The sequence below is a fragment of the Struthio camelus genome, chromosome 17 (genome assembly GCF_040807025.1).
Source record: "Struthio camelus isolate bStrCam1 chromosome 17, bStrCam1.hap1, whole genome shotgun sequence".
Classification (NCBI taxonomy): Eukaryota; Metazoa; Chordata; class Aves; order Struthioniformes; family Struthionidae; genus Struthio; species Struthio camelus.
This window is the reverse complement of record NC_090958.1, coordinates 6655380-6682596: the sequence shown is the minus strand read 5'-3', so window position 1 is coordinate 6682596 and position 27217 is coordinate 6655380. Positions and strand designations below refer to the sequence as shown.

Genomic DNA, 27217 nt, shown 5'->3' with positions numbered 1-27217 from the left:
GATGAGTTCTAATCCCAGAGCCGGACAAATCACTTCTCTTCTCTGCCTCACTCATTAAAATTCCCTGTTTTCCTATATACCTCAGGACTAGGAAAACCAGCAAAGAAAAATGCAGAAAAAAAACCCTCAGAAACCCTCTAGATTCTCACATAATCAGAGGACCCCAGGAACTGTAAAATTAAAAACACACACACACACACACACTCTCTCTTTGCAAATCGCGTGAGACCCATCATAAAATTGTCAGAGCTGGCAGTACTATAAAATCTATGACATTGCAGGCTGGATTTATGACCAAGAATTCCAAGGCTTTGGGTTATTTTTTCATTCAGCCCTTGAGGCACAAAGGCAGTTCTCTGCTTTCGTCTGCCACCAGCCTGGGAAGCAGGGAGGAAGGATGGCTCCGGCCCTGGGATCGCTTCTGCTGCCTGTACCAGTGTGCCCACCTCCTGCAGCAGCACTTGCTGGGAGAGGGGTGCCCGCAGCCTCAGAGGACCTATCTCTGCCCCACTGAAGTGACCCTGTCACTAGGGCAAGGCTGATTGTTGCAGGGCTTTGAGCTGCGGATTCTCACAAGTACCAGAGGGACAAGCCACCTTCCCGATACACCCAGCACTCTGGTCAAAGAGGCTGGAAATGTGCAGGAAAGCTGATAGGAGCAGACAAAGAGCACTCTGTTTGCCCACTCAGGGCATCTATAAGCTCCCCAGGTACAAACTACAGTAACTGTAGAGAGTATTTTAGCCCAGGAAGGCAGCTGAAAAAACAGCACTTACAACCAGAGTCTGGGAATTCATGTTCACTCTTTAAAAGATGTTTTTAGCAGACGTAGGGTTTGTTTTGGGTTTTTTTTTTTTTTATTTCTTTGGTTGAAGGAATTGCCTGCACTTATTTATTATGGTTCATATATAAAGCCGTGTTTTTCTATTGCCTGGTGATGTTTCATGGCTACTTTCCATGCTGCTAGCATACCACCTTGCTCCAAGACCATCACCCAAAGGATCAGGGGAGAGCCTTACAGAGAGGGAGGTCACCTGCCTGGGAGGAGTCAGGTGGGCCACCACTGACCTCCTCAACCCACTACACCAGCCCTTCTCCCTCTGTTTGCTTTACAGGGCTTCTGTCTTGGTGCCTAGCTCCTTCCTTGTACATCACCAAGGTGAACCCTTCAGATTACTTCTCTGGACTCTAAGCACAGCCAACACTTGGCAGCAAGGGACAGCAGATGCCTTGAGTAGTCAAACGTTGCAACCCCAAAGTCCACCCTGTGTGGAAAGCCTTGTAGGCTGTTGCTGCTGAAGGAAAGGTTGGGACACATGATGTGGGTTTAACTCTGGAGGAGTGATTATGTGCCCAATAACTGCAGGTGCTGCTCACCCCTCTCATTGCTGTGGCAGCCGTGGGACCAGCAAGTCCAGCTCCCCAGGGCTCCTCCATCCTCTCTCCCGCCAGGGTCTCTTCTGTGGTAGAAGCTGCCTAGATCCAGCCCACCTCCAGCACCTTTGGTGTTGCCTGCAGTGCTGGGAAGCCACCACCAGCTGTGACTTTGAGTATTATTTTATGATGCCTGGGACTTGCAGGCAAAGAAGAAAAGGTTGGTGGTCGGCCCCTTGTGCCAAACTGGACTGGTCTTCCTCATGTTTCAAGCCCTCTCATGGCTGAATTGCCAGTGTAGCTCTGAACAGGGTGAATTCTACAACCTCTTTTGTCCCCTTCTTTCAATGACAGTAACTCCTATATAGTTTTTCCCTCACTTTTGGTTTATTATTATTATCATCCTCCTCATTCTCTGTTGCAGACTCAGTCTTTAGAAGCGAACTGAAGGCAGTTGCTTCAGGCTTTGTAATGTACCATTACAACCAAAGGGAAAAAACACCCTTCTTGACAGCTCCCAGTATTATTTTGGGCCAAGCAGTGAGTTGCTGAGTGGGTAAGAAATACAAGCTATTCCCCAAGGAGCAGGCACGGATAATGCATGTTCACTTCCCTGCCAGGACTGAACATGTACCTTTGAAGAAGTCCTTTCACCTTTTTCTTCCACATCCTGTCTCACTCCTTGCAGTCCTGCTCATTTAGATTGAAGAGCAATCTGTGCTCAGCCACTAGCATAACTGGGCTCAATTAAGGCTAAAACCCAGAAAAGTCATGTTGAAGCTGTAGCCAGTAACAGACTCTTTGAAAAGAGTAGGAGAAGGCTGTACTGTGTCCTCCCACCCCATCCTTGCCTGCATCCCAAATTCTGCCGGTCAGTGCAGTAGAGACTTTCTGAGCCAGAGGTTGTGTCTGACCTCTTGTGTCAAATTGCCACTGTCAGATCTATCCTCCTCCCATTTATGCTTCTGGTGTCCTTCCTCCTCATGCCAATGTGGTTCCACAAGGCTGTGGCCATGGGGAGCTCCCCAAGTTCAGCGGTAAAAGGCCCAGAGATCAGAGCCCATCACCACATTGCAAGAATCTACCAAAGAGCCTCATCATTTCCCTGAAGAGCCAAATAAATAATTCCTAAATAAATTAGTCACATTGAAAGCGTGAAGCTTTTCCTTTTGAAGCCTGAGAAATAATTTACCATGTGGGTTTAGTCTCCTTAATACTCTTTAAGATGCATGGCACACATTTCTGGTAAGACCTCTTTACTTACGGAGTAACCACTGACCATTTAATTACAGGTAAATTACCATATAGTGATAAGAAGATTGCATGATTAGCAGTGGGATAACAAGGCCTGGAAAGTACAATGTAATTGACAGCTAAATACATTGTAATTTTGAGTCCTTAACTCAAAATGCAATTTACTCAATCATTAATCTTGGATAACTGCATATTCTGGAGGAACAGCATGTGATTTACTGAGCAATGCAACATTTGAGTAATTCCCTGGGGTAGCCCCACGAAAAGATATGGTTTTGCATGTAACTTGAAATCCCAACTATATCCACAAAAGGGTTACATGATACCCATGCCTCCTTCTGCCTGTGAACGTGGCTGATACCCAGAGACAGCTCCCAGAAAAGCCATGGTAGCGCAGCATCCCTTTTGGACTGTGCAAGTCCCATCTAACCCAATCCTGGCTATGGCATTCAGTGCTTGCAAGTGGAAGGCAGTAAAAGCAAAGGCAGATGAAGAAACAAATTAGTGTTGCAGCTAGCTCTGGATAGCTCCAGTGGACACCATCCCTCCCAGCCTTGCCTGCCATGGGGCGGCTAGGTGGAAGCATCCTTCGCTAAGTGGCTCTACCAATCCTATTCACCTTCTGGCCCCCTTCAAGCAGCCCTATGTTCCCAGAGCATAGGAGGCCAGCTAAGGATGCTGCTCACAAGTTCTCAGTGCAGCTCTACAGTCAGCTGAGTTGCTGCCCGTGAGGTGGGCTTGGCTGGACACGCTTCCTCAGCTAGTCCACTGCCTGGCCGATCTGCTGCTGCGGATGGTCGTGCAGCCACAGGGAGGGAACTGCCAGCCGCAGCTAACCATTCCTCTCTGAGGCAGCCCACTTGCAGTCAATCTGTTTATTTTTCCAGTGCCAAGTTTCCATCTCGTTTTCAATCTGTGAAGCGTGGGTGCTCCTGCCCTCCTTTGCTGAGGCTGGGCCATGCCCCACATGACAGCGGTACCACCCCCCTGAGCACCCCTGCGGACTTTGTCTGCCCGAGGAGCTGGGCCAGTTCGTCCTCCAGGAGGGCTTTCTGGTGCCACGCCAGCACCTGCGTGGATTCCCAAGGTAGCTCTGAAGCCTACCTCAAAGGGAAACCAGCAAAACAATACTATCTGGAACAAGCCTGAGAGTGAATCTCCTTCTGTGTCCTGATTTGGATAGGTGGATTTGGTGGACCTGGGCTTACAGCACCTCCACACTGCCTCCAACTGCTGTGCCAGTAGCTTCTTTGGGCAGGGGGCAGTTTTGTAGCCAAGAAACATGCAGCCCTAGACACAGCAGACTCAAGCTCAGCCTGTCGTTTCCTAACAGCTTTCCCCACTGTGATGATGGACATCCACTGGAAATTAAAAAAAAAAAATCAAACTTATAGACATTGAGTAGAAAGAACTATTAAAAAAAAAGGCAAACCAAAAATAAAGGTGGGCAGGTCCCTTGCACTTCAGAGCATGTGGTATTTATTAGACATAAATTGGCACACAAGAATAGAAAAGAGTAGCTAGGTAGGGTTTTTTTTTTTTCTTAGCTACATGGCTTTGGCTATCTGACTATAATTCCTCCTGCACGCATACCAGCATTCCCACGCATTCACACCCACATTCTCATTGGCTGACACACAGGTATGCCTCTTTCATTAATTAGAATTACTTTTAATTAAAAATATATGTAAATTATATAGCAAGAGTGTGCACAGTTTAGAGAGGAAAAAAAGAAGAAGAAAAGAAAGCAAACTTCAGTATCAATAAAATTTAAACCTCTCTGAATCAGCTGCTTTGCTGGCTTTATGACATACTATTACTTATTTGAACTCCCGTGTATAAATAAATAGTACCAGTAAATTTTTACATCTGAAGATTCCTGCAGTAGACATTTTTACTTACACACTTTTGCTTTTTCTTCTGTTCTTGCTTCCCCCACTCCCATCCTCCCACCATCATTTTCTGCTCCATTTAAACACATTTGTGTAATGGCTCACAACATACCCAAACGAGTACCCTTTTTCGTTGTTTTTTCCCCTTTTTCCGAGAGGAAGAAAAATCAAGACTGATGAAACACAAGTTGGGGAATTGCAAACAAGCGTCATCATCATTTTCAGGAACGTCGTTTTTTTTTTCCCTTTGCTCTGCATCTCCTCTCCCCTCCCTCTCTTCCCCCTTGCAGCTGGCTCGCAGCCTCGCCGTCCTCATGCCGGGACGAATTTGGCAGGAGACGAGCTGTGGATGTTTTCCAGTTTGAAAGATACCCCGAGTTTCCGCCAGAGACAGCTGATGGAAGAGAGAGGCAGAGAGATGCGAAGGAAGGATGAATGAGAGCATTACAGCACACACATTGGAAAGGAGATGAGTTTACTGGGCTGGTGCTTTCCGAGATGCATTTTGGGGCATGTGCAGCATTTACAGCAAAACATAGCACGCTGCGGTGAGCAATTTCACTCATGGAACGATGTCTGGTCGAGGTAGGTACCTACATTTTCTTATTTGTGGGTTCATAATACCTCTTTCTGTTGAAAAGTAACAACGATAATACTAATTTAAAAAAAAAAAAAACACCACTCCAAAATCCACCCTTTTAAGTCTTGCTAAAAAGGGCTGGTGTCTTTTTTTTTTTTTTTTTTGAGAAAATTGAAAGAAAATATATATATATATTATTATTTATTATATAACATTGTCAACATCAACACCACAAAAAAGTAACATCCTAGTTGTTTTCGTTCAAGCACTCTGACTGTGTTGAAAAAGGCAGCAGGAGTTTTGTGTCCCTTCGAAAACAAGAAGAGCAGGAGGATGGGGAGGGACGAGGACATGGGGGGGGTTGTGGCAGCAACACAAATTCTGTGGGAAACGTGTCGGGGGAGAAGAGTGTTGATCTGCTGATTTTCTTTTGAGACAAAAGAAAAGGGGGGCAAGTCACACTGAGGACGATGAACTATTTCATCTGTGGTTTCAAACAGCCGATGAGCTCAGCGTCCGTCTCTCTCTCTGTCTCTCGAGTGCTACCGGTGAACATTCAGTTAAAGGAGTCTTGCAAAACGCTCTCGTTTTTATTACTAATAGGGTATTTTTCCTTTTCCTTTTTTTTTTTTTTTGTTCCTTCTTCAATTTTTCATGGTTGATCCTCTTGCACTTTCCTTACTGCCTTGTTAGCTGTTCTCGCTCCACTCTGGCACCATGCCCACGCCGTGCACCGAGTGGTACTGGTGGGGCGAAAGGGTTCGAGGCACTCCGTGCGAATACAGGAACTCTGCCGGCTGCAAGTTGCTGGGGGGGGACTGGATGCCGGTCTGAGGTCCACACTGCCGCACGATGGGCTGGTGAGAAACCGAGGTTTGGTGCTGGAACATGCTATGGGTATCTCCTATTTGGGGGGAGGTATGGTTGGCCACGCTGCTGAGACGGGGCATCAGCGGCCCAGAGGTGAAGTGGGCAGAGAAATGCTGGTAGGGTAACCTGTCCATCGGCTGCATGGCAGACACTGTGCAACTGCTGTAGGAGGGCACGCTCGGCCACGTGTTACAGCTGATGTCTTCTAGGCTGGGCACGGGGTCCGTGGGGGGAGCCGAGCTGGCGTACATACATGCTTGGCGCTGAGCTGATTCAGTCCTGTATGAAGTGTTCAGTCCCTGCTGCTGGGGGTAACTGGACCTGTAGAAAGGATCCTCTTCTGCCGGAGAAGTTTCCATGTAGGGCTTCTTGTAGGGATGCTCGGTGGTGGAACACTCCTCATCTGTTGAGAGAGAAAAATCCTGGTAGCAAATAACAATACTGTGCCCTCAGCTGAACCTCCCTCTCTGCCATCTGTCAGTATGATCCTCATTTTAGCAAGGCCACAGCCTGCACAGAGCTGAAGCAGAGCCTCCTCTCAGACACATCAGCGTAAATCCAGACCCATTCCTCTGGAATCCATCTGAACTGATCCTGCTGCAACAAAGCAGAGCATTTGGCCCTGTCCGCTGAACTGGAGAGGGAGGGGATTAGCTAGGAGCTCTGGGAGGAAAAGTAAGGCTAAAAGCTGCTGAAGGGATGCTGAGACTTAGCTTTTTCAATGAAATCCCACGCAAGCCATCGCACCACCGAGTTGCTTGTCTCCTTTGGGCTGCCAGCAATTTCATCAGAAGAGTATCTCCTGCCCGTAGACCCACCGTGCCTAACGGAGCTCCCCTCTTATAGCAGAGAGCCTCAGAGCTGATGCTGTTAATTAAAGGCCTTTATAATGATATACTTCCATGATAAATGACATAAAAAGGAGATGGCAATAAAAATCACCCTGGCACAGCATCAGTGAGATATTCAGATCTGGAGTTTTACAGCCCCAATCTTTACTTGTGCCAAGGGAGCTGGGCACATAAATTCACTCAAGGCTTTGTGCTGCATGCTGAAGCCAAGTGTAGTGAAAAAGAAAAATAAATCTCACAGCTAGAAACAGCAAGGCTCAGCTTGCAGAGCTCTTTGTTTCCTGCAGCATCCCTGGCTGAGCCGAAGGCAACAAGAGAAGGAGATAAACAATTTAGGTGAAATCTCTAGGGTGAGACAACATGAATAAATGAATATGCACTTATTTATTCATTCACAGGGTCATCAAGTGAAATCCATCTCTGCTGGAACGGATGGCAAAGTTCCCAGGGACAAGCACTTCACCAAGAGATTTTAAGGACAGTAAGGCAAGTGAAGGGGAACTTGTTCTGACCCAGATTAACTTTGCTGTAAGAACAGAAATTCAGGTTCAGGCAGAAAAATACCCCACTTAAATTAAAGCCCTCTTGGGACCCAGCACCCTTTCAATAATGGTAGAATCTGAAAGAATATTGCAAGAAATACACCTTTTCAATTGTTTCAGTTAATACATTTTGAGTCGCAACATTTTCACCTCCAAAATATAAATAATAAAAAAAACAGTTCCACTAAAAGAACTAAAACTTTCTGCCCCAAAAGAAGCACTCCCAAGAAACACTGGTGTTTTTGTAGCGCTGGTCCAACTACCGAGTGCCAACATCTCCCTTCCAGGAGGTGCTAATGGGTAGCGCAGGCACTTTTTGTTTCTTGTAAACACGCACATGCCCTTCTTGCTGTAAACAGCTATGCGCTTTCTCCTGGAAGGTGCCCCCACTCTACTTGTAAAATAACCCCTCGCTCCCACTCAGGCGCCTGCTGAGTCCAGCGCGTACAGCTGCAGCAGCTGCTATCGTTAGTCTTCTCGGCCTGACAACCCCAGGAAAATGCCAGGTCTTCTGGTGCTGTGATACCCACTGTGCGGACTTTCCCCTTGGTGTCCTCTGGCTTTATCTGTAATAGCAGCTGCCTGTGAGTTCAGCTGGACAACTGTCATCAGATTCAGTGCTTTCTTCCTGGCAAACGCAAAACCTGGCTCCCTGGTCCCAGCAACACACAACCCTGATCATCAACGGTTATCCTGCACCTCCAGCTTCTCTTAAATGTAGACTGAGAGTAGGACAGGAGAACCGAGCAATGCAATCACATCTTAAAAATAGCTAACATGGTAAGTAGCTGGACATAAAAGTGTATAACACTCCTCAGTCCCAATCAGGTTCATGTTCTATAGGAGCAGTGAGCAAAACGTAGTTCCCTGAACGACAGTGAGCTGGAAGCACCGGTTTCAGTTCCTTCCTGAACATGGATCTGTAACAGGAGGTGCATCCAGAATAATAGCCTGAGTTCTAGCTTTTGCACACAGCTTAAAGGTTTTGGACCCCTAACCCACCACTGAGTAATAAGAACACTAGGGTGGAAAAACTATGTCTTGTAAAATGAAGCATTGTTCTGCTAATAAAGTTTTCAGCGTTAAACTGCATTACTCTGTTGGCATTAGAAGTCATTGGCTTGGGGTTTGACTGTTTATTTTATTTTATTTTTAAATATACAGCACAAAACAGTCAAACTCTGTGTTTTTCCATTGTGCAGAAATGTGCCTGACTTAAAACCTGAGGTTGTGGATTTTTCCATTTAGTCCAGAAGTTTTGCTCCCTGCCACAGCACAGCCAGGCAGTGAGTTACAGACCCTCTTCCAGAATTAATCACAGGTGGAGAAAGAAAAAACGTAACAACTAGCATTTCAGTGAAAACATAATAGGTGCCTTCTCCTCTTCTGTAAACTCCAATGATTGCTCTAGCAGCCTCTCTAGATCCAAGCTCATTTATGTCATATATGGGACGGGCACTGCCAGTCCAGACCATAAGAGATTTAAAGATGTTACACCCACCTCCAAAGAGAACACAGTGGATAATGAGGGACTGCAGCTCACCCTAGCTGTTCCTGCCTACCTTCTGGCCCCCTTTCCTCATGCTTTTTCTATCTATGTAACCTCAAGAAGTTCTCAAGAGAGAAGAGAACAGACCATCTCAAAGTTAAATGGGGTGAAGCAGACCAGACATCCTCAGCTGGTATCAGCTGATGAATTTACAGTGGTCCAGACTCCCCAGTCGGAGCTGACATTTCGCCACGACTCTTCACAGAGGAGACCAGAGCCAGAGCAGAGCAGGTGAAGTTCATTCCCACAGCGCACATGGCAGATCTGGGGGTGGGCAGGAAACATCTTCAGGCAAGAGAATGGCAAAAGGGACACAAGTCAAACAGCTCTCTTGTATTGTCCTACTGGAAAAAAAGCCCCTTAAGGAGGCTTTTCCGTTTTGCACAGTTTGGAGTCATCCTCATCTGCTCTGAGCCTGGTCAGCGCATCCTAAGGCCATAATCCTCTTCCTCTCACCACCTCAGCATACGATAGATATAGCAGAGAATCATCTGGTCCAATCTGGGTTTGTTTCTTGATGTTGGTTCCCTGATAGCATTTCATTTTCCTTTTTTTTTCTTGGCACTGAGCCCTAGGAGGTGCTGGACCCCTCTGGGAGATGCCCACCATTCTCCACTTTCATTGCTATTCTTGGAAGCAAAGGATAGCAATCAGCTCTTGTGACGAGCCCCTCGATACTGTATAAACCTCAAAAAGCGAAAGGTTCTGCCAAGCAGAGGGAAGCAGCCAACACTTGGGAGAAGCTGCTCCGAAGTGTGTCCAAGGAAAACGGAGCCTGCAGAATGGGGTGGAAACTGGCTCCCTCACAAGGAATTTGATGATCTATCTAATGAAGGAGCTTGAGCAAGAACATAAGCTGTTCCAAGATTTCCGGTATTTACTACTTCCAGCTGCATTTTAAATACCATACAAATGGCTTTTTAAATGGAATTTTCCCAGTTCCAAAATCAGGCCCATCCAGAATGAAATGCAAACATGTAAAATCTCTGGGCTGCAGGGTACAGTGGGCCCACCTCTTTCCCTGGTATAAATCAGGGGAGCTCTTTCCAGTTTGTGACAATCAGCTCCCTGAGACCAAATACAATGAAGAACGGGAACCAATTGTTTTGGTTTTTAAAACTTGCCCACACTTCAAAGATATAACAGTACATTCATCTTGACATTTTGAGGGAGGCACAATGGATTATTATCATTAACATTGCTGCTTTACCCATTGTAGTTTCTAACATGAATGTAGCATCAGCCTGAATAGCCAATTGCCATGTGCAAAGCTGACAAGGGTTGTCGAAGAAGAAAAGAAAAAGGCCAATCTGATCAAAATGTGCTTCCTTAAAGAGTAAACAAGACCTGCTTCCTAGGATGTGAAACCTAAGATGTGTTACGGCTATCCTAGTTATGCTTAGCAAAAGTGACAGAAATGGTTGTGAGGCAGAGACATCCAGCACCAAAAGCTGGAGCCTCTTGCAGAGACAGTGAGTTGCCAGTACCGCCTGCAGAGGAGTAGGAGGCACCTCCTGATGGGAGAGTAGCATGCCTGTGTGAAGCTGCTGAAACTACAGCCCCACAAGCAATGTGACTGCGCAGCACAGAGCTGGGTGCTCACCAGCCACCTGGGTATTTCCCTACCTTGCAGGCAGGTTCTGCTTCATTTTTGGTGCTACAGCAGCAACCTTGTTCTGGGCTCCAACCTTTCTTAGCTGCATCTACCCAAGCTGCAGACATATCTCTGGCTGCAGTGTAGCAGTGGACACCTCACTGGATCTCCTAATGCTGGCAGAATGAGCAGCGTGTCCTCCAGGGAGACCTCATATGGAGGGTATCTGACTTCTTTTCAGCCCTGGTCCTACAGCTTCTTCAAATCAAAGAAAAGCTAGGTGGGATAGGGAGAAATCAGCTCAGCAAATGAAGAGGTCTGTCTACCCTAACAGTGCCTGTTCTTGAAGAGAAAGGGGAAAGGCATTGCTGAATTGCCACCAACTTCAGTAAAGCAGGAAGGAGATGAAAGATATATTCTTCCCCATGGATGGGGTCACGTCCAAGCTAAGTGGCTCAAGGATACCGTCCTCACTGGTTGGAGCCGGTGGATTCTGCCACGTTCCCTCTTCTCCCTCAGAGTGCCAACATGACAACTTTTATAATGTCCCAAGGGAGAGACTATTCCAGTCGCCTCCTGTTCAGCATCACAAGCATCCCAGAAATCTGCCAAGTGGTTGAGATTGTGTAAGGCTGGGAGGGAGCAGAGGTTTAGAGGGATGACTTTTTAGTTCACGGGAACCCTAAGAAAGAGGATAACACAAGGGAAAACAAGCCCTGGTGCTGTAGTTGGGAAGTGGGGCTAAAATGAAAGACAGAAAGCAAGCTGCCTGCTGGAAAGTCCTTCAGAGCATCTCAGAGCACAGAGGTGAGAGATGGAGAGGTGGAGAACAAAAAGAAAAAAAGGAAAAACTAACTGAACCTTACCATAGCCTAAAAATCCAAATCAAGAACTGAGGCCGCTCCTTGCTAGGATACAGCTTTGGAGTTAATCCATCCTTTCAAGATCAGTCTCTATGAAATGCCATAAGCAGTCTCTGCATGGAGCTGGGATATGGTACTGGAGAATTCATGCCTTGAGGACTGCCGTTCCCCAGCCTGCCAGCCTACGACATGTTCAGAGGGTGCCGGGAACAGCAATCCCCATTACACCATGCTGGGGTTATTCCCAATGCTGCATCCCTACACTCCTGCCTAGGCCCCAGGAATTCCCAGATCTGGGGCTCTGGCACATGTCCTTCCTTTCTTTACCCAGAAGAGGATCAGCTCCCTGAACCACAGAGGAGCCTTCAGAGATAACATCCCCTCAGAGCCCTGCTGCTCACTCTTAATGTAACTTCCATATCAGAACTCTAGAGCGAATCCATCTTGACTTGACAGCTAAGAACAACAGTCACCCACAAAGCTATATCTTTTCTTGAGCCACTAAGAAAATAGAAGAGTTTGAATAAGGTTAAGGCTTATTAAGCCTTTAATTAATTAACCTTAATTAACCTTAAGGTTAAGGCTAAGGCTTTCAGTTACTAGAATACAGACCTCTTAACCAAGCCTAAAACAAGACTTTCCCTCCTGATTAAAAGTAATATGGAGAAATACCACAAGCTGCCACAGCTGGAAGAAGCAGTATCTGAGAGTCTATCATAGAAATCAGTGGCGGTATTTTTTACAGCAAGTAAAGACAACAGCTGCTCTGGAATCCAGTCAAACTACCTTCTGCCCCTGTGAGCACTTGTCCATACCCACAGCCTTGCAGAAAGGAAATAATCCGCTCAAGACAAATCCTAAACTGAAGCAGAGTCAATATGTTTGGGGAGCTAATGATCCAAGGAAATCAATCAAATTTCCAAGCCAGGAAAAGGTCAGATATGTATCAAGAGCGAACACACTGTTATTTTCATTGCTTTGTTAGATTGTCAGACTTGTTAGAAATTACGCAGAAAAAGCTTAAAGTAGGAAAGTAGGAGAGGTGTGAGGAAAAGCTTAATATTTCACTGAAAAAAGGAGAGACTCGAAAAGAAGAGGAGGAAAAAGAGGAATGTTATGGGTAAGATTATTTTCCCTAGTCTAATAAAGATTCTTGTTCAGTGCTAGAAGAAAGTGCCATGCTCAGTCTGAGTTTGAGATGAAACCTTGGATCACATTCTGATTTATCTGAACCAAACTGCTCATCTCTAGTTACTTTTTTTTTTTTAAATTAATTTCACTTTGCAAAGAGCTTCTTGGCAGCTTATATTGGCTCTCTGTTTCCTATTAACTTTGTGTTTCTTTTCTTTAAGCTCTGGTGGCTGTTTTGGATTTACTAGATGCATGGGGAGGGAAAAAGCTCAACAAGGAAAGCAGAGACTCAGGCTCCTGAGACGTACAGCTTCACGGAAGAAGCCGGTAGTATCAGACAGGACACTGCTTCTCTTTGATTAAAGCATTTGGCGGCTTTGATAAAAGGCCCTTAACTGCTTGTGCCACTCAAGCCATCGTGGAGATAATGAGGGGCCATCAGCAGTACAGACAAGGACTCTTTGCCAGTCTCCTGCACTTTTGCAAGGACCATACAGGCCAAAAGGGGCTGGGGAGCTTATTACAGGGCAGATAGTCGTCTCTTCTGTGACAATAAGAGGAAGTGAGATAATTGGGGGATTGAGGGAAACCACCCATGGAGACACCACTTAGCGGGAATCCCAAAACTGGAAGGAAACCTCTGTTGATTCCTTATCGCTTTACAATGTGGAGGCAAATGATGAATTGCCCTGCGGTGCGGGGACACACAGCAGCCACAGATTGTCCAAAGCGTTTATTGGCATTCGAGCTAGCTTGTTTTGCTTAGTTTTTGCAAAGGGGAAGAGGACTGGTGAAAGCTCAGCTCCTAGGGCAAAGGGGCACTGAGGCCGGATTTCAGGCTGAGGGACGCCAAGGGTGAACGTGACCTGCTTTCCCATCACTAACAGTGGGGCTTTGTAGCAATCCAGACATGTCCCTGCAGCTCACACCCACATTCACACAGCACCGTGGGGGTAGGAGAATAACACAACCCACCTCCAACCTTATGGGACGCTCTGGGAGGCCACTGCTGCTCCTCATTCCCAACCTTGGAGCTAACTCAAGTCTAGCATCACAATTTCCAATCAGTTTTGGTACACCTCTATGAGTGCAAGGGATCCAGCCAATTGCAGGGGTTAGAAAATGATGCCTCTATTTTACACTATTCGATTTGGTTTCGCATCAGGAAAATATTAAGATTTCTCAACTGTTTTTTTTTTCATGACTCTATATGTACATATACATCCTCAGTGAGTCCTCTGATCACATGCACGCACACATGATGAAGCAGCATTCAGAGGATTCACTGAGGATGTGAGACTCACATTTCTCTTAGCCCTCCTGCTTCATCTGGATGGGACTGCCAGCCCTCCCCATCAACCACTGCCTTATATTGTATGTCTGTACTGCATACGACAACACCCCAGGGGTTACATTACAAAAATAATGCCATATAGCTGACTGACAGGGTTGTGTGGGGAAGCAGGAAGGGATCTGCTGCAAGGAGAAGCTACCTGAGCTTTAGCAATTCTTGGTGCATCCAAATGCCATGGTGCCGACCAATTCCTCTTAATCATTTCCCGTACAACACATATTCCAAATCCTGAGAAAGGGGAACAGTGGTAGGCTGTGCAAGTTCTCCTTCTTACCCTGTATGGTTGCACTCTGCCCTGCAAATTCCCTATTTTCTTCTGGGTCTCTGGGGTGGGGTTGATCTGAGGCTTTTTCTATCCCAGTTCTATACATGTTTGTGTATGTGGGCATCCCCACTGCTTTGAGAGAAGAAGGGAGAGACTGCAAGCTGTTCGCTCCTGCCTGAGAGCAATTATCCCATCGATACTGTGGGGCTCATCGTGCCAGGAACTGCTGATCAGGCAGAGTAAAGCACTCACAGTTTGAGCCCTCAAGCTCTATCAAAGCAGGTCACTCACACCAGAGCAGAACGATCACTGATATCGAGATTTTTCAATCCCATGCCCCATTCATTAGACCAAGCATTTAAATGGAATTGCTTTCTGCATTTGGACAAATATCTCCCATCTGTGAGACTCAGAGTCAAAAACCGTGCAAAATCCAAGCTGTCAAGGTATCTACACTTGCAGATTAACCATGTCTGAGGGACTATGGAGACAGATAAGTCATCTTTATCTCTGGCACCAGTTATCTTCCTGAATGTGGATTCAACTTGGGTAAAAGGTGCTGCCACCCCTCCAAACAGCTCACTGCTAGACCAGCAGAAGGAAAATGGTTTTAAGCTAACACTAGTGAGACCAGTTTTCCAGCCCAGCTCTGGGGAGCTACCCACTTCCAGTGCACAGCCCTCATCTTAAATGGTGCCACAATAAAGCAGGCTGGTGCAGTCAAGCCCACGGGCAAGGGAAAACAACACAAAATAACACTGACAATCATGTTCAGAACGGGAAAGCCATATAGCGGGAGCAGAGCAGGGAGCCGCCAAGGCCTGACCTTTTCTCTTGGTGCAGTGGTAGATCTGGCTGTGCTCCTGGGAGATCGGGTACGGGTTGGCAGGCGGTAACAGGTCCTGGGAGGTACTCGACACCCCGTTCTCGCATTGATACTGGGACCCCAAGTTGGAGGAGGCGGAAAGGACCCTGGTCTCACCGCTGAACGGGCTGTGATTTGAGGACACTTTTTGTCTCACTGTGCTCCTGGGAACAACCGGGTACTCTTTACTGAAAAAACAAGGCAGAAAAGCAATTAATTAATAAATAGACCAATGAATTAATAAATGAAAGCAGCACATTAGTGTCATGGTGTTTATTTAGACTTTCAGGGAAGCAGAGCCATCTACCCAGGAGACTGCAGCCCTGTCACACTTCATTGCTACAGTGCTCACTCCTATTTTACTTTCCTTTAAGTATCTTTCTCTTTAGATTTCTGCCTCTTCCACTAAGACAGCTATTTTATACACATACATAGAATAGACATATGTAGTTACAGAGAAGTATAAAACATTTATATTTACATTTCATGACAGTTTTTATAAGTTATATGCTACTTACATATGTGTATGTGTGTAAAAAACAAAACAAAAAAACAAACAAAAACCCACTCATTTCTGCCAAGTTGCTTACAGGAAAACAAGCTGACTTGGAGATGAATTAAATACTTAGGTTTGCTTTTTCCCCTCGTGGTAGTTGTCCCCATGCCTTTTCCCCAGCCTCTGCCAGCCTGGCTGTCCTCAGATGGGGATCACTGGACCAGAGAACAAGTACCATTCTGAAGTGCTCAGAGAAAAGAAATAAATAAACCACCAAGACCTCATGCATGCCAGAGCCACTTGTCTCATTGGAGCTAGGCTAGGAGGGTGAGAACTGATGGAAAGTCTAGTTTGCTTCCTTGCTCTGAAATCTGGTTTGAAGTAGGGGTACTTTGCCAATACTGCCTGGAAATCCCCTCTCCTACTAGATCCTGCCATACTCTTCATATACACCTCTTGAATACATCAGCAACGTGGCTGGCCAAGATTATTCCTGTTCTGCGGGAAGCAAAACTGAGGCTGAGTTCTGGGTCTCCTGTTTGGTAACACGGAGGCCCCAGAGGAGATGTGAGCCTCCTCCTGTGCCATCTAAGTCAGCAGAGCACTCGCTGAACCCAAAGACTTTCTAAAATGCGTTAAGAGCAGGTAGCACCGCAGCACCTTGGGGAAGTGTCACGAGGTATCAGGCTGAGAGCAGCCAAGAACCAGAGCCCAGTTTACAACATAAGCTTTCGTCTTTGAAGTTAAAATCATTGGACCAAGCTGCCTTTCAGGTACCTTACTCACCTGTCCAAGGCTTGTATGCTGGAGCAAGAATAGATCCTTAAACCTCCCCTTGAACCAGCTTGCCTGGCCCTATACACATTCAGGAGGGAGTCCTGAATCTATCTGATTAAGCTCATTAGAGAGGACCTGTCACTGTAGCAACTCAGAACTCCCTTGGAAAGACGAGCCTGATGCCACAGTGTTCTCCTGTGTAGAGACCAACAGGGTCTGCCAGCAGGAGATGGAGAATACAAGACAGTGCTACAAGTCACCTTACATTGGTCAGATGCTGCGTTCCCACCAAGAACCCAGAGTCCTTGCACCACAGAAAAGCCATAAGCTGTCCTATATGGGAGTAGGAAAAAAAAAAAAAAGTTTGGGGAAAGAAATCTTGGAAAAGTAGATAATTTGGGATGAAGTTCAACTCTGCACTGAAGGGACTCAGTCTTGAAATCTTGACTGAAGTTCGAATTCCCATTTGGTTAGATTTTTTCCCAGATCGTAGGATCAGACACTGGTATCTGCATGGCTGTTCCCTAGTAGTATGCACACTCCTCTTTAGAGTTCATCATACAGCCCTAGTCCTACAAAGAAGGCCTTACAAGTGACTTCTTCCTGCATTTCCTCAGCACTTCCACTGGAATCAGACATCTAGCAGGTGTAATGAGCAAATTGTTACAGCTTACGACATGTTCTCCCTTCCCAGCCAATGACAGACTATGGAGCTCTATGAGATCACTTTTCACGGCTCTGTAAGATTACTTATGCCACAAATTCATATCTACCAAGAGATTCAAAGGAGAGAGTTCAAGAAGGGTTTGTAATCTCAGAGCTGGAAACATCACTGGCCTTGCAAAATAATAAAAACTTGTGGAAAAAGAATAAATCTAGGTCATCACAAAACAGCATCTAGTCCACTTTCATGCTTACCACTACATTGTAAGGAGTAATTTTTAACTTTTCCATGTGCAGACTTGAAGTTTCCTAATGTACAAGCCAATGCATAGTACATGCAGCCTGCAAGCAATAATCTTGTTAAAAATCTCTTCAAAGGTCCATAAATTACAATCAGGAACCCTCTGGGCTGAAAGATCAAATCCCTACCAGCCCTAGACAAATGGTTTTAGAAGGTGCTTCTGATATTCTTGCAACAAAGCAACATACATCAATGCTCTCCAGAGTTACTGTAGCTCATGGCAAGAAGACTTCAGAAGAGCTATTACATGTCAGGCCCCAAGGATCAAATCGATGTCTCTCTGAGGCCAAGACGAGGCATGATATGGAAGAGGATTTCCCCATAGTTAGCTGCTATTGTGATCTCATAGCATCATTTGAAGCACCTAAGCTGGGCACTGTCTAGATCTTGTTTCCAATGGTAATTCCTAGTCTGGTAAAATCTGAACTACAGTACATCAGTCAGGGATGGGAAAAGTGGCCAAACACAGTGATTCCCCTCCACTCTTTCCAAAATATCACAAGATTTTAACTCTTCCCTTGTCAGTCACCGCACATAAACAGTTAGGATATATGTTTGCCACCCTCTCAGTCCTGTCCCCTCCATCCACTCAGCACCGATGGAGACTCTGGTGCAGAACCAGACCCTAATTCCAAATGCGCAAACATGACTCAAAGGCATTTAATTTTATATTTCCCAGGCCACCAGCTGTTGTCCTTCCTGCTGAGACTAGGGAGTGGGAAAGAAATGGAAGTCAGCCACAAAAGGTATAGAAAGAGGAAGAGAAAAAAAGTGACTAGAATAAATATACCATCTCCCAGGAAAAAAAATAAACCAGAAAACAGTTGTCAGTTGTCCATGTGCATTTGTTTCATCTTATTTCCAGCAGACTGTAATAACAATGAAACACTCTCAGGAGACTATCTGGAGAGACTGAACTGGATAATCTACAACCTGAGAGGACTTGGTGGGAGAGAAACTTTGGAGTACTTCCTTCAGTCTTACTTCAGATCAAATATAAGCTCTCTCTGCATGAGGCCTGCAGGCCAACCCCACAGAAAATAATACCCTAGACTGAATGTCTAGGAAAAGAAGTCAAAGTGTCCACTGAGAAACACAGGAGACCTCACAGCAATATATTACCCCAGTCCATCAAATGTCCTAATCTTCTTGCCAGCATGTGACGGGGTCCAATAACACTGGGCTGGATGCATGCATGGTATGTTAACAACCAGGGCTCCCATAACTTCTGTGAACAGTGCAGCCCAAAGACAGATCATTACAATGAATCCAATAACTAGCAGTGAAACTGCTCGAGATCTAGGCCTATCATCATCAGGCAAGTAAAAAGCTAGACTCCTACAAACGTGTACTGCTGCCTGTATTTGGAGTAAGAGAAGTGTGAGAGGAGACAGAAAATGGATGTGGTCCAACAGAGGCAGCATCAGTCTGCATTGATGCTGGGCTGAACTTCTGCAGATCAGTTCCCGCTGGACAGATCCCTCAGAAGAAGGAGCAGTGGAGGAAATTACAGCCAGCCTGTGTCTCTTGAGCCGACTCTCTCACTTTTAAAGAGCTGTGGATACCCTCCAGTGAAATCTGTAGAGCCTTATTTTGGATTTCATCTGAATTCCATCAAAATTTATAGAATGTAGTTCAAGCCTACAGTTTCCACTGGGGCTTTGACGAGGAAACTCGAAATCTCATATTGAAAATGTTTCAGACAGCATGTGGCTCTTGGGAAATTTCAGCAACAGAACGTGGGAAATGAAAATGGATGAAAAGATGCAATGAGAAGATGCAATGAGAGCAAGGTCATTTGCAGTGGACTGAGACCTGCTTGCATTAATTAGAATAGGTCTATCTGCCCAACAGTATGTCAGCATGCCAGAATAGATGACCTTGGGGAGTCTGATCCATTTATTTTACTGGCACCCAAACATACACCATCTTCTCCATTATGCCAGTTCTGAATCATGGTACTAACTTTATATCCTTTGGGTCTGGCCCAGATTCTGTTCTCAGTTACACTGGCAAAAATTTGCAATAATTCTGTTGGAGCCAGGAAGATTACTGTGGATTAATGCCAAAGACAGCAAACTGTGGCTCATGATCTTTGACAAAGAAAACATATACATAATGTCAAACCTACACTGCTTCTCTTTTTCGATTGAGGGCATCATTCTAGATCTTTGTGACACCTTGAAAAATACCCATTAAGGGAGCTAAGAGCCACCCTTTCTTGCAATTATCTTCCCGCTCAAGAGCTTTCCCAATATAGACCTTCAAGGACTAACTGCATTAGTTTGATTGAACAGTATCTAGGGCCTAATTTTCAGAAGCTCTTAAGCACCTGTATTAACAGCTGAAGACAATGGGAGTTACAGATGATTAGCAAAAATTAGTAAAAGCATTTAACAGAATTGCTCTTTCACAGTTCTCTAGACCTAGACCCACAAACATTTCTCCCCTGCTGTCTTTTGGCAGTCACAAATAAAAAAAATAAAAGCTGTAACTTGCATGCAACCCCCCTCCAATCACTCAATAGCTGTGCTTTATTAGTACAACTCCATTGACTGTCATGCATGGGGAATTCTAAGGGTGAAGTCCTACGCTGGCATCTACAATGCAGATCTCATCATCTCTCTGCGTAAACTTCACCCTCTGTAGATTTCTGCTGAGTATTTTGCTCTTGCTCTCCACACCAAATCCGCCTTGGCACAGACAAAAGGCCTAAGCAGAGACAAAAGGAATTCTTACAAGACAGCGGGGCAAGAGATCTGAGAAGAACATTTTGCCTAAAATTTCCCGCATCACAGCTACATAATTTTTACCTGATTTATGGTTTTGAATTTCAGCTAGACCACAGGATACAGATGCAGTATAACTCACATCCCTACACACATTTTCCTCTAACATGTTAAAAAGTATATTCTCGAAGGGCACACGTCCTTTCAAAGAAACTGCTTAAGAGGTCCCGGGTACCCTGGGAAGGAATGGAGGATGAACATGTATCAGAGGTCTGTGTTCACTGGTATTTGGATCTCTCCGGAGTTTGCGTCTGTTCTTTTTGAATGAAATCATCTGCTGCTGAAAGGCTTAATAACACTCCTGAACAAAGTTTTCTACCTGGATAGACCTATTAACTTTTCTTCTGAGAAAATGGAGAAGAAAAAACAAACCAACCAACGCAGCCTTGCAAAAGAGAAAGGGGCATACTTGCAAACACATCCATGTCCGCCCTGCAAAGCTCCTACCTCCGGAGGATATTTGAGCTAATGTGTTGCTCTTGCTCGGCCGGAGCACACAGAGGCGTGCAGAGGTGGAGGGAAACCCAAGACCCAGCTCTTCGCTCACCGTTGGCTCTGAAAGTTGTCTTTCTTTCCTTTAGTCCCTACCATTTGCCAAAGGATAGGTGTTCAACAAATGAATCATCAAGCCAAGACTCCAGAGTCACCTAAGCCTACTTCTACTGCACCCCACTGCAGGACCTGGCCTGAGTTGAGTGATTTAATTTTGGACCCAGCAGACTGGTTTCCCTACTGTGCTGGGATCCTCTGGCAGGCTAGAGGTGCAAAGAGACTATCAGAGCAGGCCAGGTGAGAATTCCTTTGCTTCAGATGGGATTTATCTAATTTTAGCTGTTTAAAAGCTAGTCATCTATTTAAGCAAATCATTCACACCTCTTCTGCAGATGAAGAGAGGCAGGCAGGGGGTTATTCTTCCCACCCTAACACAGGTGTGATGAACTACTTTCTCAAAGAAAGCAGTTTTGCTTGCCAAAAGTGTCCATCGCTCTCCACTTTCTACAGAGAGGCTGGGACAACCATCTCAGCCTGCAGATGATACTTCTAGACGGCATCTAGAATGATCTGTCTGATCTTCTAGACAGCCACCATGTATCTACTCCCCTCTAATCCAGGCTCTGGTGAATGTGTCAGGACCTGAAGGATTAATGCCGGAAGTGTGCCTTCACCCAGGGTCAGGCCCCTGAGCCTGCTCCGAGGTATGTGTGCGTGTTGGGGGTTTTTGACCATGGGTGGGGCAGCTTTCCTGAAAACGAGGAACCTACCAGGCAGCTCCTGTGCCCAGCTAGGTCAATGCCATCTCTCAGCCTTGTCTGGTGGGGTTTGTTTCTCTTAGATCTGCTATTAAGTATGAAATGTGCCTCTCCAATAATCCAACACAGGAAATAAAGAAACTTTTGAGCTTTAAATAAAGAAAACATAAAGATGCCTAGGCTTTCCTCAGCATGCTAAGTTCATTCCTTCCATGGCTGCATTCCCTAATGAGATGATCAGTGACCTGATGAATGTTAGGTCACCAGTTTCTGGTACAAAATGCTGTGCACTTTTTTTTTTTTTTAAAGTGTGCTTTTTCCAGCTACCTTTTGTCTACAGTGAAGCAACTGCGCTAAAAATATATCCAGCCAGGTTCTCCAAGGGCGTAAACAGACATCATTCCATTGAAGTCAGACTAGAAATACCAATATATGCCAGCTAGGGAATGGGTCTGTCATTAGGAAAACAACTTCACTATATAGACGCACACATACATACACATTTATATAGAGAAATTATAATTACATTTTAATGTGTATTTATATATGAAACATATATAAAACCACAAAGGTAGGTTATACGTCAAAGATATACTCGATCCTGAATGGTTCTTTATCTTATATATATAATTAATTTTATATATATATAATTTATATATATATATATATATGAATATATACAAAAAATATATGAAAACAAATATAAAAAACCCACAAAGGTGGGAGCATATTTCTCTAATACTTTTAGCCCTGAATGGATCTTTATTTTAATATAATAACCTTGTCCTGCTCTCCCTTTAAAATGACATCTTTGTAAAGGTACAGAGTTATTTCTGTACTATCTGTACAGAGGATAAGTTATTTAGGAAGTGAGCATCAGAAATTATCCTGCAAAGTCAGCTCTGTGTATTTTAACCCTTTGAATCACGTCAGTTCTGAGTGTGTATATTTATATATTCCAAGTGTTTCTGTTCACTGTATCATCAACTATGACCGCAGGCCTGCATAAAAATGCCAAGCAATTTTTAGCACAAGCTCAGCATGGCTAGGTGCCATGCTCTTCATATGGCATGAAACCCTTCTAATAGTCTTCACTGTTCTACCTCCTCCCTCTCCCTCCAGAAATCCTGTGATGAATGTAAACCTTGAAGTCTTTCCGTTAACCATAATGAAAGGGTAGTTTAACAGCAAAAATGTGTGGGGACATTGTTATTCAAGCTCCCGTAGAGGTTGGGGGACTGGCATAGAGGGGAAAACAGCTATTTCAAGTGGTAGCGCTCTCAAAAATAAATAAATAAATATTGACGTGTTATGCCAGGATCTATGCAGTCGTTGGAACGGCTCGGCAGGCAGGGAACACAGGGCACATTCAGAAGACCACAGAGATGATTTAGAATGAGAAGGGTAAGTGTTATATGTATATCTCTATTTATTGGCTGTTCTGAGCATGAGCCTGAAAACTTTTGTACATAGGAGTACATTTGCCCGTTTCAGTAAGGTTATGGATATAAGCGTTTGCAGGATTACAGGCATTATTTGTTGCCTGCCAGTGCAATTTGCATGGCTATGGACAGCCGTATTCAGGTTCACCAAATAAGGCAACTAAAAGACTTCTGCATCTACCCTGACATCTGAGTTCAAGATTGCAATGACCGCCTACAGCACAGAACTAGCAATTCTGGCTCTTTGGACAGTCAGTGGAGAGAGGCCTTAAAACAGAAGGTCAAAATACAGGCCTCTAAGTTTTCCACTGAAAGCAAGCTCCGCTGGCCTCTGGGAATATGGGATCTGAGTCACTTGCACCCTGCTGAGTGGAAAATGCTATATTGTGCATCTATATCTGTCTGGAGTATAATCACGGGTATGGCACTGTCCCTGCAAAACGTTTGCACCGGGAAGTAACCTGACGCAAGGATGTAGTTCCAAGTTAAGTGAAAGGCATGAAGTTAATTACTGGCAAGACCTGACATTTAAAAAAGGTTTTAAACAGGATTTAGGCTTAAGTTTCAGCTTAAATGCTTAAATGCAAAACTAAGATCCAAAAAGTCCTCTTCAACCTCCTGGCCCTGGAGACCCCAACGTTTTCTAATACCTTCCTTTGTTGGCCTGAAACCACTCTTTGCACATCCAGAACTGACTACTAGGCAGGCACTCCTCTCCTGCTAAAGACCCTCCAAGAGCCAGAAACCAACACAATATAGCACCAAGGTCTCCAGAGGGATCTGGAGCATCCTTAACAAACCTGCTCTCAGAACAAGACCTTTTACCAATATGACCCTAACTGCTTTGTCTTTAAAGCACTGTCACCTGGGGAAAAAGTACCCAGCCGCTCTTCTGTAACAGCCCAGTGACAGGCACTTACCAGAGCTAGTCCAAGTCTCTTGTCACTTTAAAGAGGTTTAAGCCCACATGAAACAGCAGAGAGCTCTGGTCAGCATGAAGCTAGGGGTTGTTTTGGATGAGGACACATGAGAAAGAAATACAAGGTTCCCAAGGCCAAAAGGACAACCCACAAGTAAGATTCTGCCTCTGTATCCCAGCAGCTAAGGCATTCACCTTAGGGAAGAAAGTTCTGGATTTTGGCCCCACATCCTGATGATATTTCAACAGTTTACCATAAAATGCACAAGCAGATGCCAGAGATGGGGGCCCCACTAAGTTTTTGCTTAGCTCAAGCCACAAGTGGCATATAAAGCAAAACTCAGGTGGTTCTAGTGGCCCCAAATGGGTTCCCACGATGGGGGCATGTGTTACCTCTGCATCCTGGACATCCTGTGGAGCTCCATGTCATCACTGCCGCGGAAACCTTTCGCAAAGGGGTTGTTCTCAATCTTTAACTGGGTGATCTGAAAGGGAGGAAATGGAACGGGTTCATCATAAGTCCAAGGCAAGGCCTCAGAGAGAGGGAATACTGCTTATTAAACCCAAGCCAACAGTTGTGGATGGGGGAACAGCTTTCAGAAACTCAAGTCATTCTTCAGCTCAGCTGTTGGCCATTCCAGCTGGGCCTTCCTCTAGGTCTCCTCACTGGAAAAATATCTCCTGTCGACAACTTTTCACTACTCTCAGGTTTGTCCCATAACTAACATGAGTGACTGTTTAAAAACCAAAAAAAAATTGCTCATTGGAGGAAAGCTGCTTTCGTAGAGTTACTTGCTTTCTTTTTTGCTCTTATGACTGACCTCAGGATCAGCGATGAAGGTGGCATTGTTTGAACAAATCCCAGTGACACCAGTAGGTATTTTCTCATCAGTGCACAACTGTGACCCAAGCCTTGCAGCTCAGACTTTGGATCCTTTCACTCAGATTGGTAAGGCTTGCCCTTCCTATGTTTCAGACCATCTACACTTATTCCAGGTGCTCTGTATGTGACATACTTCCCCAGCTGACTCCATACCTGTAAGCGCTGCACCCCTAATAACTACTCACAGTGCGCTGGGGGAAATTCCAGGTCTCATCATCATGCCCTGGAAGAATGTCCTCTCTCCCCATTAACTGCAGAAGGAATTAAGGGGGACTAACTTTCTTACCTGGCTAGCTATCCTTGGTGTCTGAAGGTTTCTGGGATGAATGCTCCCCTCAGACACCCAACTTTCATCCTCTTACAACATCTAAATTAAATAGTTAAAGTAGCTGGTGTAGACAACCTACCCTGGTGTAGAGAACCTATCCAAAGCAATGCTCAAAGAGGTGCAGTCTTTTCCTCCACATACCTCCTCTGAGGACTTAGGTGAGTAGGTTTTCTCAAGCCATTTAAGCAAATGTGATTTGGGGGCTCCTATCTGTGGACCAGGACTATCCCCAAACACACCACTCCAGGTCCTGATCTTGTACAAACTCACTCCGCTGTTTCCAAATTTGTTGCAAAGGTTTTGATAGCTTTATACAGCAGGACTTAAACCAGATCAGGTGCAATCTAGCTGCACTGCTCTCAGTGCCAACCTCACGCCAGCTGCTCCTCCAGAGCTGGCATGACAATGCAAAGCCAACACAAGCTCTCTGTTATGTGCCTTGGCTCATTTAATGGAAACACAGTCCTGAGCCTACTCTGATATGAAACAAATCTGTCTGTGGTGCACAGATCTGGAGTTACCAGAGAACCACAGCCTTGGAGCAAGAAGAGAGAATCAGTCTCTACAGAAGGTCCCATACCCTCTTTCATTTTTCTTTTAAAATTCAAGCAGGAGAGGTAACAGTTCCCTCTCATCCCTTCCTCCATAAGTGCCTAGCAATCAGAGTACTCGGCCAGGAATCAGGAGAGCCACTTCCACCTACCCAGGAGGGGATACAACCCCATATATGCCATTAGAGAACTTTACACACTCACTGCATTTTATGGGGAAACGCTATCCTTCCTTCCTCCTGAAAGTGGGCCAACAGGAAGGAAAGAGCTCAAGATTAATGGCGGAGGAACAGAGAGAGGTTCATGTTCACCAAGTTAAGCACACACAACTGGACCCACTTCTTTGCCAAAATTCAAAGAGAAAATTCTGGCTTTGCTAATGTCAACAGCAAAACCTGCCAGGTGTCTGCACTACTAGATTATTTTTCTATTTTCTTGTCTTATAATGTATTTTTTTCCAAAGGCCACTGGTTTATTTGCTCTTTTTGCCTAATTTAGCCCCAAATCTCACACAGAGACCCCGTCACCCAGACCCTTGTTCCCACAGGTATTCCCATTAAATCACAACCTAATTTAGTACATGAACACAGCACTGCAGCACTGTTTTTTTTTTTTTGACACACATTTCAGATTTCAAAGAGAAGGGTAAACAAACAATCTATTTGGTCCAATTTGCTGTTTGAGCTGTTCTCTAGTAGTAAAACAGAGACGCGTTTTATAATTAAAAACCTGGAATAATTAAACAACTAGCTGCATATTTTGCAAAGAGAAAAACTGCCTATCGGTTTCCACCAGAGAGGTAGTGGCATTTGTACAATGAATAGTAGGCATTATTCAATATTTTGAATGTCTGTTCTTTTTAACGTGCATTCTGAAACACTCTAAATGTGTGAGTTGTCCTTACTTGCCGAACTCAGTGGTAATATTTGATTGCATAAGTGAAGTCCTTCACCAAGTGAGGATTTACAGTATCGGCACCAACGCACTAACATACAAAGTCTGGATTCGTCCCAGCCTAATCACAGACATTTTAACCAAGGTGCCTGCATTAGGGCCTTCATCTCCCAGTATTTCTGCTAGAATCAGTGGAGGGAGATGGGAACTGCCAGCGGGCACCTTGGCTCTGAGGTGGGCGGGATTGCCTTCAGAGGTCCCCAGCTCTCTTCATTCAGTACAGAGGGAGCCATCAGTAACCAGGTCCCTAATCTAAGTACCTCGGTCAAATGCCTTGTTTGAGGCAGGATGAATTAAGTCTTTAATCACCCATGAAATATCAGACAAAATATCATTTGGGACCTTGAGCTTGCAAACACTTTGCTTTACAAGTAGAGACGTCTCCTAACTTTCATTGGGAACGCTCTTACAAAGAATGTTATTAACTAATGTATTGGTAGCAGAAAGCCCTGAGTGAAGCATGACTGACTTCAGCTGCCTTAAAATTAGGGATCTGCTAGATCAAAGGTATCTGGAAGCCAGTAATTACAGTAAGTCTTAAAGTAGGTGTCAGCTCTCTGGTGCATTTCAGAAGGATTTCACCAGGAGCTTTCAGATCAAGGTTTTGCTAGCTGAGGCTCTTGTGCCATGGTATCAGCCCTGGCACAGAGCCGGGAGAGTCCAAGCTGGACTTAACAAAAAGTACATAATAAAAAAGCAAGAAGAGAAAGTCGGTGAATCTCTGCCTTAGAAAACAGCCTGGAGAAGATATTTTGTTTGGCTGTTTTTTGTCTGACTTGCAAACTATTTCATAGGTGGAAAAGCAAACAAGTTAGTGGAAGTTACCTTCTTCTGGATCAACTTTGCCATAGCGAAACTCGGTTTAATTGACTGTAACTCA

General features: G+C 45.0%; 1 protein-coding gene across 1 annotated transcript in view; it reads right to left on the bottom strand.

Moving 5' to 3' along the window:
• Positions 1-5720: 5720 nt before the first annotated feature.
• TBX5 (T-box transcription factor 5) overlaps positions 5721-27217 on the bottom strand; it is a 39729-nt gene continuing 18232 nt past the window's right edge. Inside the window, exons 7-9 of the mRNA XM_068911004.1 lie at positions 24015-24106; positions 14946-15172; positions 5721-6373 (exon numbers count right to left, since the gene is read on the bottom strand). Coding sequence (XP_068767105.1) covers positions 5790-6373; positions 14946-15172; positions 24015-24106 — 903 coding nt within the window. The 3' untranslated portion in view covers positions 5721-5789. The remainder of the gene's footprint in view (positions 6374-14945; positions 15173-24014; positions 24107-27217) is intronic.